This window comes from Uloborus diversus, chromosome 1, assembly GCF_026930045.1.
Source record: "Uloborus diversus isolate 005 chromosome 1, Udiv.v.3.1, whole genome shotgun sequence".
NCBI classification, from domain to species: Eukaryota; Metazoa; Arthropoda; class Arachnida; order Araneae; family Uloboridae; genus Uloborus; species Uloborus diversus.
In genome coordinates, this window is record NC_072731.1 from 89,694,243 (window position 1) to 89,710,032 (window position 15,790).

The following is a 15,790-nucleotide window of genomic DNA, read 5'->3' on the forward strand; positions in this document are numbered from 1 at the left end:
TGAGGGGTTGACTTTTCCGGGGCAAAAAAACCAGTCTGAAGGTGCTGTGAATTTGCGAATTTCTTCAATCCGATTCTTGACAAAAGGTTTGAATTTTTCAGGATTTCCTTTTATCCAAAAAATTGTTATCTTCGAGTCAGACCAGAAATAGCACGGAATGTCACGTTTCAAGGATTTCAAAATATTAAAACTTAATTTTGCAGACAGTACTGCAGCTATGAGCTCCAGCCGAGGCAATGTAAGAGATTTTATCGGAGCAACTCTATTTTTAGAAGCTACAAAGGCCGTTCGAACGTCTTCATTTCGAGATAAAACACGCATGTAGGCAACTGTTCCAAATGCCTTCATACTTGCGTCACAAAAGAAATGAAGTTCAAGAGTCTTGATATCAATATTTAGGTTTTCGAAAAAATAGTGGCGTGGGATTGAAATTTCCGTCAGTTGAGGAACTTCTTCGCACCAGCTTCTCCATAACGAACTTAGATCTTCGGGTAATCTGTCATCCCAATCAATACGTAACGCCCAAATCTGTTGCATCAAACATTTAATTCTCACTGTAAAAGGACCTAAAATTCCGATAGGATCAAAGATCCGTCCTAAGACCTGGAGCACGTATCGTTTAGTGTCAGTTCTTCTTGAAACAAATTTGACTAGATCTCCAACATCAAAATAAAGAATGTCCTTTAAGTTGTCCCATGCCATACCTAAGACTTTGCAAGTCATATTTTCTTTGAGGGGTTCGGCATAATCACTTGAAATCACTCCATGTTTTTTCCATAATTCGAGGAGGGTCTTCGAATTAGTGCGCCATTTGTGTAGTGACAAACTAGCATCTTCGAAAATTGCTATGGACTCTAATGTATGAGATAATGCTTCATCTACAGATGCATGACTACCGATTATGTCATCGACATAAATATTATCATTTAAAAATTTTGTAGTCACTGGATATTTTTCAGTATACTGTTTCAGATGATATTTCAAAGTTCCTGCCAATAAAAACGGACTGCTACTAATCCCGAATAGAACGCGCGTAAATTTATAAACCTGGGGTGCAATAGAGTCGTCCGAGGGGTCATCGGTAAAGAAAAAACGAGTAACATCTCGATCTTCTTCTTTGAGCGAAATTTGCAAAAATGCTTGTTTCATGTCCGTTGTATAAGCAATGGGGTGAAAGCGAAATCTCAATAAAATATCAAATATTTCAGAATATAAATTTGGACCTATATGAAGACAGTCATTTAAAGATAAACAATTAGAATCATGAGAGGAGGCATCGAAAACTATACGCAATTTACTCGTCTCACGATCTTTTCTAATTATTTCTCTGTGGGGCAGGTAAAATTTAACTTCGTCTTCCTCATCTAGGTTAATAACTGGTTCAATGATTTTTTGTCGTAAATAGTCATCTATCACCTTTTTGTATTCAAAATACAACTCAGGGTTTCTATAAAATCTTTTTTTAAGTCTAGAAAATCTCTCTTCAGCTATCTTCCTATTATCTTTTAAATCCCGCTTTTCTAATTTCCATGGTAATCCCACTGTATACCTTTTGTTTTCATATTTAATCTGAGACTCGAATTGTCTCATGATTTCACTTTCTGTTGGGTCAGCATCTTGCTTCGAATCAATAAGACCTGAAGTTTCTAAATCCCAAAATTTCTGAATTTGTTCTGAAATCGCGCTATTTTCTACGACTACATTCATCATTAAAGAAAAGTTATTTTCACTCTTTTTCCCTTGTAAACACCAACCGAAAATTGTTTCAACTGCAACTAGTGTTTTGCTCAAATGCTTAATATTTCCCGTTACAACGTTATAATAATAATTAGCACCAATTAAAATTGTAATGGGTTCTTTATTTTCTGGAAAATCCGCTAGTGTCATATTTTTCAACTGTTTCATACCCTTAAAGTCTTCAACTTCGGGAGGGGGAATATTTGATCCTGATATTTCGTCTGTAACCAACAGTTCAATTTCTATTTTTAAGTCGGGAGAGTTTCTGTTGATTAACGTAAGTTTGATGACATCGTAGTATTTTTCGATCGGGGTTTTACTTCCAAACGTGTACACTGATAATTTTTCTTTCCTTAGTACTTTGCATTTTAATTTGTTAGCTATGTTTTGCGTGGTAAAGCTACGCATCGAACCACAATCCAGTAAAACACGCGTACAACAGTTCGAATCTAAGATTTCATTTTTTGCTAACACGTAACTCGTTTGCAAAAGAGTCCTATTTTTATTTCCCATATGCGATACAGCAGAAATTACATTTTCCGTCCCATCGCCCATAAGAGATTCTTTATTAGATTTATCGTTAACCAAATTGTTAAACTTATAGCAAATATTTTCATTATGTTTACCCGAACAGTACTTACAATTCCTTCCCGATAAACAATCTTTCAAACGGTGTCTTAATCCAAGGCACAAAAAGCATCTACCTTGATTCTTCAATACGTTTCTTTTTTTTTCAACACTTAAGCGACAGTTGAGAACATCGTGTTCTTTTTTACAAAATAAACAACTGTCCGTTTTCTTATCAGCGAAAGATTCATTTCCATTCTTAGCTGCAACGAAAAAACCACTGGTGGAAATGCAAGCGCTATCTTGTCTATTAGACAAAGTTGAATTTTTATTCTTACTGTTTGATTCAAATGCCTTCGACCTACACGAATAAGTTCGTTCTCTTGTTAATATTTCGGTTTGCAAGAAATTCAAGAATTGATTTATGTCTGGAACGCACGAGATTTTCTTATTTTGTCGATTATATTCCAATGCCAATTCATGGGGGATTATTTTCAATACTACTGCTAACAGCATTGCAGAATAGGAATTTGACTCCAATCCTAAAGCTGAAAGGCACCGAACGTTAACTTCTATTTCATTGTGAATCTGTTTTAGCTTTGGAATGTCGGTAATTTTGTAAACAGGAGATAAGTTAAGCAATTTGTTCATATGGCTGTTAATTATGACATCTTTTTGTCCGAATCGTTCTTTTAATATTTGAAGTGCAGAGTCGTAATTTTCATCTGAAATTTCAAAACCCGCGATTGCATTAGCTGCAGGGCCACCCAAATAACTTTTTAGGTAGTTAAATTTCTCAGTTTTTGAAAGCGTTTCATCTTCATGAATCGAGACTTTGAAAGTGTTGTAAAAGGAATAAAATTGGGTGCAATCACCATAAAACTTTTGAATGTTCAATTTTGGAAGCTTCACGTGTTTTGTTTCGTATATTAATTTCTCGCTCATGTTCGAACTTATGTTCGCTTGGCTATTATTAGAGGATTTAATTTCCTTTAATTTTCTTTGAGCGCGAAATATTGTGTTCGAAACTTTTTCAGCGTACTCATATGCTGATATCAGTTCTTTTTCGTATTCTTCTAATTCTAACAACGGTTCGATATCTTCATCAATTTTCTTTAAAAGTTCAGCTTTAATATGCAATTGATTTAATAGCTCTTCTAGGGCCTCTAAATCTATTTGATCTTCTTTAATTAAACCTTCAATAGTATTCGTTATTTTCGTGACTGCTGTTCTAATAACAGTTCGGTTTTTCTTCAGCTTTTCGAAATCCATTTGGAAAATAAAAATGTCTCTCTTACCTTTTGTTGTCTTCGCACTAGGTGCTAATCCATATGAAAGTCTTCTAAATCAACAAATGTCACACGCAACGAACTAAAGTTGAATGCAAGCGTTACTTTTCGGCCGCTATGCACCATATCGTAAAATGATTCAATGGGTAAAACACTTGCCACGTCAAATTCAAAAATCGACAAACGAATTGAAGGTTAGAAAAAACATTTTAATTAAGAACTGTTAGTTGAAACGTATATACAGTGCACATAATTTATATCGAAAATTGGGAACATAAGTCCCATCAAAAGGGGTGACTCTCGTCACATCGAATTTCAACATTCATCGAAAGGTGATTCAGTGGCGACTGAACTCTTGATTCGAGTTCATGCCAGGAAGCGTTGAATGGCTGTTGCCATTCCAAATCAAATAATTTTCCACACTGGATACATATGGTGAAATGCTAGCTCCATTGCTTAAGCAGTCAAATGACATTTATAAATACTTGCTATTCTTCTACGAATTTTAGTTGCTTTTCGAAATGAATGTGCTTCGTAACTTGAAAATAATATTTAAGTCAATCTTAGTTCATTATTATTCTTATGTGTATATATATACACATATGATTGTAAAAGAACTTTTATGATATGTCACTATTGATTACACCTTTTATACACCACCAAGCGCCCATTATGTGCAATAACTTTGTTAGTATTGTGACAGGAAAAAACATTAAATTCAGAATTTAAATCATTAATTATTACTATTTTCAAATATTTGAGATGTTGAGCCACTATTGTCGTCTGTGAGCAATACATATATTATTATACATTTTGAAACAAAAATAATGCATTGAAATTTTGTTGCAAAGAAAATAATATGCAAATTTTGTTTCTAGCTCCATCCTAACTCAGTGCACGTCACAGCAGTTGTTGTCGAGTACCAAACGCCTACAAACCGCATGACCCAAGGCGTCACCACAGGATGGCTACAACATCTGGAAGTGACGGAAGAAAAGAAACCCCAAATTCCTATCTTCATCCGACGTTCTCAATTCAGGCTCCCCAGCAAACCTCAGACACCAATCATCATGATAGGTCCAGGTACTGGTGTGGCTCCTTTCAGAAGCTTTATCCAAGAAAGAGCTGCTCTGAGGAAAGAAGGTACTTTGAAAAATCTTACAGTTCCCTCATTGAACAAACTATTTCTCAAGTTTGAGAATAGTACTTACTGTGGAATTCCGTTACAACAAACTTCAAGGGACCGCAAATTTTGTAGGACTGTATTTACCATTAAGAGAGCACAAGTTTAGTTTTTAAACCTTTACAAATCCCCTTCTCTCTAGTAATGCATTTATTGCATGGACATAATGCATTGTTGAATTAAATAGCAATTTAAACATCTGAAGTAAAGTTTATCAAAAGATTAAGTTAAATACTGCCATGCTTGCTTCCTATCTCTAAGCCTGCCTCCTTTTTTTTTTTTTAATTTAATTAATATTTTTTTATTTGAATAAAAAATCGAAAATGCCTTGTGCTTTATTTTTTTAACTGAGATAACATTTCAGATTTTGCAAAAAATGGGACCATAGTGAAAACCCTGGAATTGGTGCATATTTCGCAATTCCCTATGCATGCACAGTAATTTGAAATTGGTACTAGCGTTTTTTTTAAGTATTTTTAACTGTTTTGATTTTAAAATATTTGTTTTTGATACATTATGAATATGAAATCATTGAAAATTCAAATCGGACATTGTCATAAAAGTTAATTTTAATTTCCAGGAAAACCTGTCGGGGACACCATTCTGTACTTTGGTTGTCGTAAGTCATCCGAAGATTTTCTGTATGGAGATGAATTGAAAATGTATCATGAAGAAGGAACAATTACAAAGTTGTATTTGGCCTTTTCACGAGATCAACCTGAAAAACTGTATGTCACTCATTTATTGAAGCAGAACAAAGAAGAGATTTGGAAAATTATTGGAGTGCAAAGTGGACACATATATATTTGTGGGTAAGTTAATATTTTTTGAAGAAATTTTCGATTTAATTGTAATTTTGCAGTCTATGTTCATCTACATCAGTTTTTCTGTAAAAATGCGATTTTTTACAAACAAGTTTCTTAATAGAAAGTCTAATTAAGTTAAGCCTTGAAACAAACGGTGAACTGACACATAAGGCAGACAATTTGCAACCATAACAATGAAAATTTATATTTTCTCACTTTAAAATTTTAAACCTGCTTAGGGTTGCCAATCTTGGCTGATATTAGCCACTTTGGCAAATTTCAATCACACTTGGCTAAAAACAAATTCAAAAGCATTATGTAAGTCGATATAAGGCTTTTTTTTTCAAGCAAAGCTATTTCCTGACCTTCTTATTTTATTTATTTTCTTTTTTACACTTCAAATTATTTTATATTTTTTTTAAATCATGCATCTAAATTTTATTTCAAAAAAAAACATATGTCTTGAGACTTTATATTTTGTTAAGACTTTTGTTGTTATAATTTGTTGGAGTGATTTGTGGATCATGCATCATCAGTTTCTAACCCTCGACACACAAAGGAAGAGGATTATAAGTTTGACGTATCTGTGTATCTGTCTGTGGCACTCTAGCGCCTAAACGGATGAACCAATTTTGAAAAAAAAAGACTTTGTTTGAAAGGAGAGTTGATCGAGAGAATTTTTAGCTAGGTTGCATCTTTGAATGACATTAATTAACGAAGATATTAATTAAAAACCTCTAAAAAGTTTTTCACAATTTTTACAGTGAAAATATAGTTTAAAATTTTAAAATTTAATACCAAAATTAGGAGATTTTTTTCTGCGCATGATAGAATGTGTTTGAAACTTCCGTGTTTCATAGAATTCGAATTATAACTTTTTTTAAAGCAGATTTTAATAATAATAAGCTAAGCCTTTATTCGCGCGATTGATAACCGAATTCATTGTTGGCCAAAAATAAAATCGATGATTAAAAATTTTTATCTGTTGCCAGTTTTTATTTAATAGCGAATGAAATACTTGACATTGATTTTTAATAATATAAGGATTTTAAAAGGATTTTCAATTTTCCCTCTTGATTCTACAGTTGCGACTCAGTTGGGGGTTTTTTAAATTTTTAATTTTATCATTGCTTGTTATGGATAGCATGCTGTATGTAGCATTTTCTGGCATAGAGTGACCAACTACACTAAAAGTACTTATTTCAAGTGAAAATCTTGATTGGGATAAAATCATGAATCGCAACATAGTATGCAAGGATTTATTGGGTTAAAAATCGATTTCACCATAGTAAAATTGGCTCCATCAAGTTCAAAATCTTTTAATTAATGACAGGAAAATTGTGTACAGCAGTGGTTCCCAACTGGTGGTTCACGAACCCCGGGGGGTTCGCGAAAGGATTTCAGGAGGTTCACAAAAAAAATATTGTAATGGCGGAGTTATAACGTGTTCATAAGGTCTTATGTTCAAGCAGTTTCAAGCAAATTTTAATCCTTTTTTACCAGACTGTGCGTGCGTGACGCAAAGGAGGATAATGTGTTTATAAGTCTATGCATGTATGTTTGTTCATATGTGGCGTTTTAGGGGCTTAATGCTTTGGCCAATTTTGGTAATTCTTACATCAATCGATTTGTCTTAACCTTGGGAGTGTTACTAAACACTTGACAGTTATTAAAATTCACCATATCAACAACCAGTTGCCATTTTGTCAGTTCAGGATTGTGTTGCACGCTACCTGCGTGCGACAAATGCAGGTAGCTTTCGCTGCCTGAATTTTTTGTTTATTAAGTCTACTAATTGGGGCCTCAGTGGCCGAGTGGTCAAAGTGATTGCTTCTCACACTTGAGGCGGTGGGTTTGACTCCCACCCTCGCTCCGGATGTACTTTCCCCTCTTTCTGATGTAAATTCTTTCATTTGTTTATATGTATTCTGTACTGTAATAAAAATAAATCATGTGTAAGGGAGGCAAGACACTCAAATTTTAGTCCTCATTAAAATAAACCCGGCATAAGCACCAAAAGAGGGAAAGTCTACTAATTCAATTTTCATCTTTAATATGTTGCATTTGTTTTTGTTGTGATTTAGAAGACTGAGTTTCGCAACATGTATCTTCTTGACAGGCTTTTTCAGTTTTGTGAGAAAGATTTAACTGACGACATTTAATAACTTGCATCATGATGAATTATACAGGCTGTTTATATAGCTGTGCTGTGGTTGACTTAAGTTCGTGCATTTTTGCTGAAGGTCGAGCACATGTAGCTTTAAGCCGAGTTAGGTGCCTAGAGGGATTAATTATCAGTAGTTTACTCCACCGCAAGTTACCTAATAAACCTCACGATACAAACTCGGTCAATGAAATGACAAGATTGCGAAATGTACCGTCTTATAATCATAATAACTAAGTCAATGAAAATTAACTAAAAAGTGTAAAATAAAAAAATATTAAATAAAAACAAAAAACCCCACTGCGTAAAAACTAAAAAAACTAAAAAGGAAAATGTATAAGCCCAGTAGTTTAGAATGTTATTAAGTACTACTGAATAACTACATCATTAAAATAGTTTTATAAACGTAGACAGATGAGACAAATCATAAATTCGAAAGCAGAATAGAAGGATCAACAGTCATGTCCATTCAAATTTTACGGGGTTCTTTGATTCAGAAAGGAATAAGCCCCGACTATTGATCCTTCTATTCTGCTTTTGAATTTATGATTTGTCTCATCTGTTTACGACTATAAAACTATTTCAATGATGTAGTTATTCAGTAGTACTTAATAACATTCTAAACTCCTGGGTTTATACATTTTTCTATTTAGTTTTTTTGGTTTCTACGCTGTCAGGTTTTTTGTTTTTATTTAATAATTATTCATTTGTCCTTCTCACATTCGATACTCTTTGCATGAAAATATTTGTTTTCTTGCTGATGCATTTTACATTTAAAGAATTTAGTCGCTCATTGCAAAGTGCCGGTTTTAGCGCTTTCAATGAAAATGAATGATAGTCCTGAAGCCATGCTTGAAAAGCTCTACTTATAAATATTGTGTCCTCAGATGAAAGAATTTGAAAAAGTTCATTTCCTCAGAAGCTTTTTATCGGAAAAGTTGCTTAAACTTGATGAAAACATTACATGGAGCATATGCGAGTTTCTCAATTATTTTGATGCTTAGTTTCTTTACCATTTGAGCCCGACGAAGAGCTGTCGCTCTTCTCCTGTGTTATGTCCTAAATGCATGGAAGTGAGATTACGCTGTTGTTTGTTGCTATAATTTTCACATTGTATAGACTGCAATTTACTTCGAGCTTTATTGTCGATAAAGAGAAAGAATGGCTAGCAACCCAAAAATACAGCAGGAATTGTGGAAAATTAATTACTTCAGTAAATTTTCATGGCTGAAAGTTTGGCAGTGTGAGGTTTACGCAGAAAAAAAAGATCAACAGAATTTAACCATGCAAACTTAATTTGTGCTATTTGTAAATACGGAATTTATGAAATTTGTATAAAAAATTTCTCTTGTAGTATGTGGGCTTAAAAATTTGTTTTGTTAAAAATCACCTTTTGAGCAAGAATTAGAGTGAATGACGCTTGTATTATTTTCCAATACACGCATTTTACTCCGCACTTATAGCATAATTACAAGAACATTCTTCAGCAATCAAACACTCAATGTGGGCAGTATATCCTTATCAAACAGTTAGGCTCTTAGTCATTTTCAAGAAGACTAAAACTAAAGTAAGTAAGAAGATACATAGAGATCTTTTTCATTTTACTGGAAGGAAAAAGGTCATTTAGTTAATCTGAAGCTGCTCTTTGAAAGGTATTTTGAAGATAATTCTTTAATTGACTCCTGATTTAGTGATAGAGATAAATATCACCTCGTGTCAGAAAAATTTACTTTGAGCCTCTTTCTTCTACAAAATTCTATTTTCTTTTTTTTTTTCAAAGTTGATAGGAATTCAACGCAAAATAATCACTTTTTATTTTATAGTGAATTTGTTTTGCATTCATTTTTTAGCGATTATTTTAGTTCATAGCCATATTTGTAATTCTATATTTTGAAACTATATTTTAGTTCTTGTTGTTTACTATGGAGCAGCATTAAAATAAAATAAAAGAAAGTCTCCCAAATTTTATTGTCTGTGTTTTTTTTTTTTTTTTTGTGCTTGTTGCTTATTACCTAGTACTCAAAGGTTTGCCAACTTCTTTCGGAGTTTGGAAGGGGTTCGCAAGGGGAAAAAGATTGGGAACTGCTGGTATAGAGGAAACAAAAATGTAATACATAGTTTAAAGCAAATTGTTGATTTAATTGCATTCAGAATTTTCTTTGTTTGGTACTTTGGTGTTTTCGAATGTCACTGTGCATTTTCAATCCTAGCAATTTTTTCATATTTATTGTCGCCATGTTTGGTCTTAGAAACTACTTTTTTCGCAATACTTTGCGTTAAATATGTATGACCAACCAGCCTAGAGCTTCCCTATGTGGATGACTGGAGGAGAGGAGGCCTATATTCAGTAGCAGACTTCTTATAGCTAAAATGATTATAATGCTGATGAAGCATTTACATGTATATATCTCATTTTTCGGAAGCATATCCAATGATTGTAGTCGAGAACCTTAATATTTCGTTAATGTGATGCTTTTCAAGTATATTTGAAAAAGTATCGAAACTTAGAAAAACACGAGTCGACAAAAAATAATTATTTTAAAGCTGACCAAGGCTCGGTCGTCCAGGTACTAATTATAAACAGCAATAAATAATTTTTGAGAAGCGTTATTGAACAGACCATTTTTACAGCACCAACAAGAAAAATCAATCGCTAACAAATCACTCTGTTAACAATATAGTACAAAATAAAAAATTATAATAAGTAATTACAATAAATCATTTAATACATTTATATGTATATACCATTCTTCTTACATTTCAAAGTACTTCCAAGCAATTGCTGTAAAATAAATTCAAATATACTTCTTCAAAACACATTTGGGAAACATTTTATGAAAGCAAATACACATACATGATGCTCGTCATTTGTGTCAAAGAGCTCAAATGAAACATTATTTTGTGCGAACACTGGAAATCTCAAAACGCGGCATCCTGAGGAAGGGCCCTAAGCAATAAGTTCAATAAAACTCTCTTGGAAATCTTCCGACATAGACAGGACGGGGCCTCAAAGCACATTGGAAACAAAAACGGGTTAGATGTTCCACATGTGAGTTGACAGTTGAGTACTGTACATTGTACTACATCATTATCAGTTAAAGCGGGGCAAATTTCAGTCCTACTCCCTGCTGACAGATGTGGTTCATTTAGGCTCATTTGCTTGTAAGATCTACGTTGTAAATGTGAGTGGTGTCGTGTGAAGGAAAGTGAGATCCTCTGCCCATGGTTATTTTGCGATACACACAGGGCAATCCGATTGCAGGTAGCCGTGCTCTGCCCCAGGGCCATCTCTTCTCGTCCCATCTTTTCCAACAATGGTCATTACCATAAGAAGTAGTAACAGTCCTATATGGGGTGTTAAAAAGAAATGAATTACAGGAAGTCTAAAAATAGCTTTTTTTTCCTTTCCGATATTTTCTATTGCAAGCCAAACATATCCTTCATTTCTCAACTGACATAATAAATTAATGCAATAAAGTTTTTTATAAGAAAAAAGATGTCAGTTGACCGGCGCCTTTTGGAGTGGCGCACCGGTCATTTGTCCAAATTCCCGCATAGCCAGTTCGATCCTGCCTCGACATTACCTAAGGTAGATCTCTTAATTTTGATCTTGTAAGCTCTATTTTTACTTTGTATTTGTACTCTAAATTCAACAACGAGTTGTTGCTTCTTTTATGCTCCAGTTTTGAGAAAGCATTATTTTCTGGCATTGTTCCTTGAACCTATCTGGTATTCTAGAAAAGCATGAGGGTCTCGTAACTTAATACGGTTAACTTGCCCAAATTTTTAGCAACTTTTTACACAAAAATAGTTTTTCACATATTTCATTTGCTAATAACTAAATTTGGGCAGTGGTAAGTTCTATTGTGATAATTCAAAGTAATAATGAATTGCTTTTAGTAAATAAAACTATAATTACCAGTGAGGAGAATTCAAAATGGGGAGAAACTTTCCCCTTTCTAGATTTTAAGAACATTTTAGTTTTATTGTCTGTCTATTGTTATCTTACTTACACAAACATTTTAACTGCTGGTAATGAAATCAGCATTATTTTTTAAGGAAAGAAAAATAAATAACATCAGTAAGTAGAAAGTTGGGTAGAGGTAAATGAAATAGAATAAGAATAAAGTGAGACAAACAACGTTAGAAAAAATTGGCAAATTTGTGCTTTTTCTAACGTTGTTTGTCTTACTTTACTATTCAGCACAAAGGTATTTTTTATCTTAGAATAAGAATGTTTAAAATAGTTAATTAAATGTAATGTGTGTGTTGTTGTCAAGAAAAAATCACATGGGAGGAATATCAAAATATGTGTTCCTGTTAACTCTACTATACTAATGTTTTCCGTAAGAATTAGATGTTTTACTTAACATATTAATGTGCTTTTTAGGGATGCTAGAAACATGGCAAAGGATGTACACAACATTCTTTTAGATGTCATTCAAGAGTTCAGTAAAAAGACCAAAAATGAAGCTGAAGCGTTCATCAAGAAAATGGAGTCACAGCGAAGATATTCAACTGATGTTTGGAGCTAACATGACTATGTAGTCTTAATTACTGAATACTCTTAATGCAAAGAGAGGAAGAGACTCTTCCATAAATGTGGATGCAAACTCCAGATGAGTTCAAGGAGAAAATCTTGCTGAATTCACATTTGTCAGCAGCTCTGCATATAAAAAATGCAGTTTATTTATTGCAAACTGCAAATTCCAGATTTCATTGCTGATCTGTTTATTGGATGTTAATATTTTTTACAGCTATTGTTTTTAATTGATTTTTAAGAGTAGCTATCTCAGTTATAATGTTGTAATAGTAATTTAGATTTATTTTGTTTGCTGATGTTTTTTGTTTTTAACTTTAAAAAAATTATGTTTTCTGTGGCCAATTATGCATTTTTTTTTAATTTAATTAATTTTTTTTTTTTTTCAAATTCCAAAGAATGAATGAGAGAACTCTTGTATGTTCTTTATTTATATTGTATTTGAAATGTTTTTGTTATTAATAATTTAGATATTTTTAAAATATATTTTTAGTATTAAATGCTCCATTTGATTCCTATGTTAAATTTGTTAATTATTGATATTTGTCTCAAAATATTGTATGAATATATTTTCACGATTCATTCATTTGATTAGAATGCCAATATTATTTTAAGCATAAAACATATTTTATGTTGTTATAGATAATTATGTTGAAAATTTTATCCCTGAATCATGGTATATGTTTATGTAAATATTAAAGATTAATATAATTTTACAAATGAATCTTTATATTTAAACTTTTTTTTTTTAATGAATAGACCTTAAAAAGTGCCTAATAGTATATTCAAGGTAGTTTGCAAGATTGCCATTCTTTTAGAAACATTTGGCATGTTACATAGTATAATCGAGCATTTCAAAATAATTTTAAAAAAAGAAAGAAACTAAAATCTAAATTGTTTATTTTAAAATATTTTAAAAGTATTCATTTTGTATAAATAAGTATCAAAATGCAAAATGAACTTTTATTTCTATCATATGCTTATTGATGAACACAGTAAATGAAAGTTGTATTCTTTTTCTATTTTTGTACATGAAAACATTCCTTCAATTATATCCATTTTTGTTTTGGAAAATTCCTTGGAATTTTGTTTTACATGAAGCTTCTTCAAGTGCCAATGAGTACAAAAGTAACTTTCCTACTTGTTCTGTATAATTTAAATATTATGTGTATATGTAGCTTTTCCCCCAAATGCACTAGTCAGCAAAAAAATATTCTACTTACTCTGAAAGCATTATTTAACTTGAATATTGATGCATTTCAAAATCATAAGTTACTTTTAATAGAAAGTTGTTTTTTAAGAGCTCATTGTTAAAAGTTGTTGAAGCTTATTTTGATTATTATGTATGAGAACTTTTTTTTTTTTTTTTGAAAATTTTGTAAATAAAATGCTTTTTATCTTATTTTGAGATATTGTCAGACCATATTTTATAAATAAAATAATAAAGTGATTTTTAGTGCTATTTTTCCCCTAGGATTTCACATTACATATTTGTAGAGTTTTTGAAACTCATCGTTTGAGTTATTACCCCCCTCCCCCTGGGCAAACCACCACCCATTTAGTTCAACCAAAAAGACGATAGAAAAGCCGTTCTGTATAGAAATGCAAGACAAATTCCCTTTTTAAACCGCCACCCTGCTTTCCAACACCGATTTTTGACGGGAACTGCACACTAGGTATGATAATATTACTGTTCAAACCGCCATCTTGAAAGACCATTTCAAATTTGGAGAGAAGCTATTTTGGAGCGTGAATGTCTATGACGAGACACAGAGAGAAATCATGAAATGTCACACATACCTGCCACTAATTCCCGGTACAAATGCACCTAGATTAGCCACTAGGTGAAAGTGTCCAACTTTCTTCTTATTTTTTTTTTTTTCTCGTTTACTCCACTCCTGCCGTGCTCAGTCACCTAGGGGAGTTGCATTGTTTCCATCGTCTTCAAGAATTTGAAACTTGATCTTATCAACTCTCCCACTCCTTTATTTTGACATTTCACTATTCGCTATGAAAACATTCATTCTTCAGCCCCTCTTCTGTTTTTTTCGACTGGAAGGGAGCGGGGTTAGGAATTAACATGTAATTGATATCCTTTGCAAATTTCAGCAAACAACAGTTTTGTATCATAATCCTGTAACATTGTGTTCTTTTGCTTCGCTCCATAAATATTTCAAAAGCAATGTTGAATTTAATTCGGGTGTTTTCGTACAAAAATCTGTCTGCAAGCCATCAGTTTATTGGTAATCATTTTTCAAATTTTGGGGGAAAAAAAATTAGTAAAGAACCACCCGTGACAAACTGTGGGCCAATGGCTGTTATTTTTTAAAGTTCGTTTGAAAAGGAAAATACACGATTTCAAATATATTTTTAGGAAAAGATGTATTTCTGCAGAAATGGAGGAAAACTCGTTAAACCGTCACTCTCGACATCCACCAACTTTTGGCCTGTCAGGTAGGTTGGTGGTTTATCAAGGTTCGACTGTACATCCCTTTGCTTCTCATTGCCTCATCAGTCAACTTTTTTTTTTTTTTTTTTTAAGAATCAGGCAATCTTGAGTAAATTGATTTTGCTAAAATTTTAGCGATATCTTCTTCATGGAAAATTATTACCGTATTACCCGCATTATCCGGCATGCCGGATAATTTGAGGTTTATTTTGCAACAAAAAAAAGTGAATTTCTCCATTCAGGTCCAATCAAAGAGCGAACCAATGTAAGGAAAAAAATAAATAAATTCCAAAAGTAACCTTCTTTATTTTAAAAAAAAAAAAAATGCATATTGCATATAATATGTGCTTGTTATTTATGGTGAGTCATTGTTAATGGATTTAATGATATGCCAATAAAATAATCATCTCAGAAGCAATTATCGTTACTATGATTTGTTCATAATATTTTTAAATAAATTATTTTAGGTTCCTTTTCTAGGGGTAAGTTTAATATTTGTTTATTGAATAGCTATGGTAAATTCTTTATCACTGGTTTAGGGGAGGTAACTTACTGCTTAAATGTTTGCTTACTTAATTTAAATTTAATTTTTATAAAACTATTCATTGTTAAAGAATGTTTTTCTTGTAAAATAACAAATGACATTGTTAGTAAATATTTTTACAAAATTAAACTGTTTATAAATAATAATAAGATATGTATAGAACTTATATTAATTTTCATGCTGAACAAATATTTTTTCATAGTATTGTTAAGAGTTCAGCCACTTCAAGAAATTCTTTAAATGACAACACAGTTCTTGAGAAAACACAGATTTTTTTTACAACTATGTACAAGAAATATTGTTAGCAACTGCCAAATTAACCATAGCAATTAGGTAAATATCAATTAACACCATAAACTCAATGGTTACACAGGTATTTACATCAAAATACGTGAAAATACAGAGCAAAGGCTAATACAAAGTTTCCAACCCATGGCTCAGACCAGTCCGACTTTTTGTCACATGCGGAGACTATTTATAGATCTTGGAGAAGTTTCGACAAAATTCGAAA

General features: G+C 32.4%; 1 protein-coding gene across 2 annotated transcripts in view; it reads left to right on the top strand.

The window, feature by feature from the left end:
- LOC129231030 (NADPH--cytochrome P450 reductase-like) overlaps positions 1-13,748 on the top strand; it is a 61,979-nt gene extending 48,231 nt beyond the window's left edge. For both annotated transcript variants that reach the window (XM_054865284.1, XM_054865279.1), the window contains exons 12-14: positions 4,472-4,736; positions 5,357-5,588; positions 12,137-13,748. In XM_054865284.1, coding sequence (XP_054721259.1) covers positions 4,472-4,736; positions 5,357-5,588; positions 12,137-12,281 — 642 coding nt within the window. In that variant the 3' untranslated portion in view covers positions 12,282-13,748. The remainder of the gene's footprint in view (positions 1-4,471; positions 4,737-5,356; positions 5,589-12,136) is intronic.
- The last annotated feature ends 2,042 nt before the right edge of the window (positions 13,749-15,790 follow it).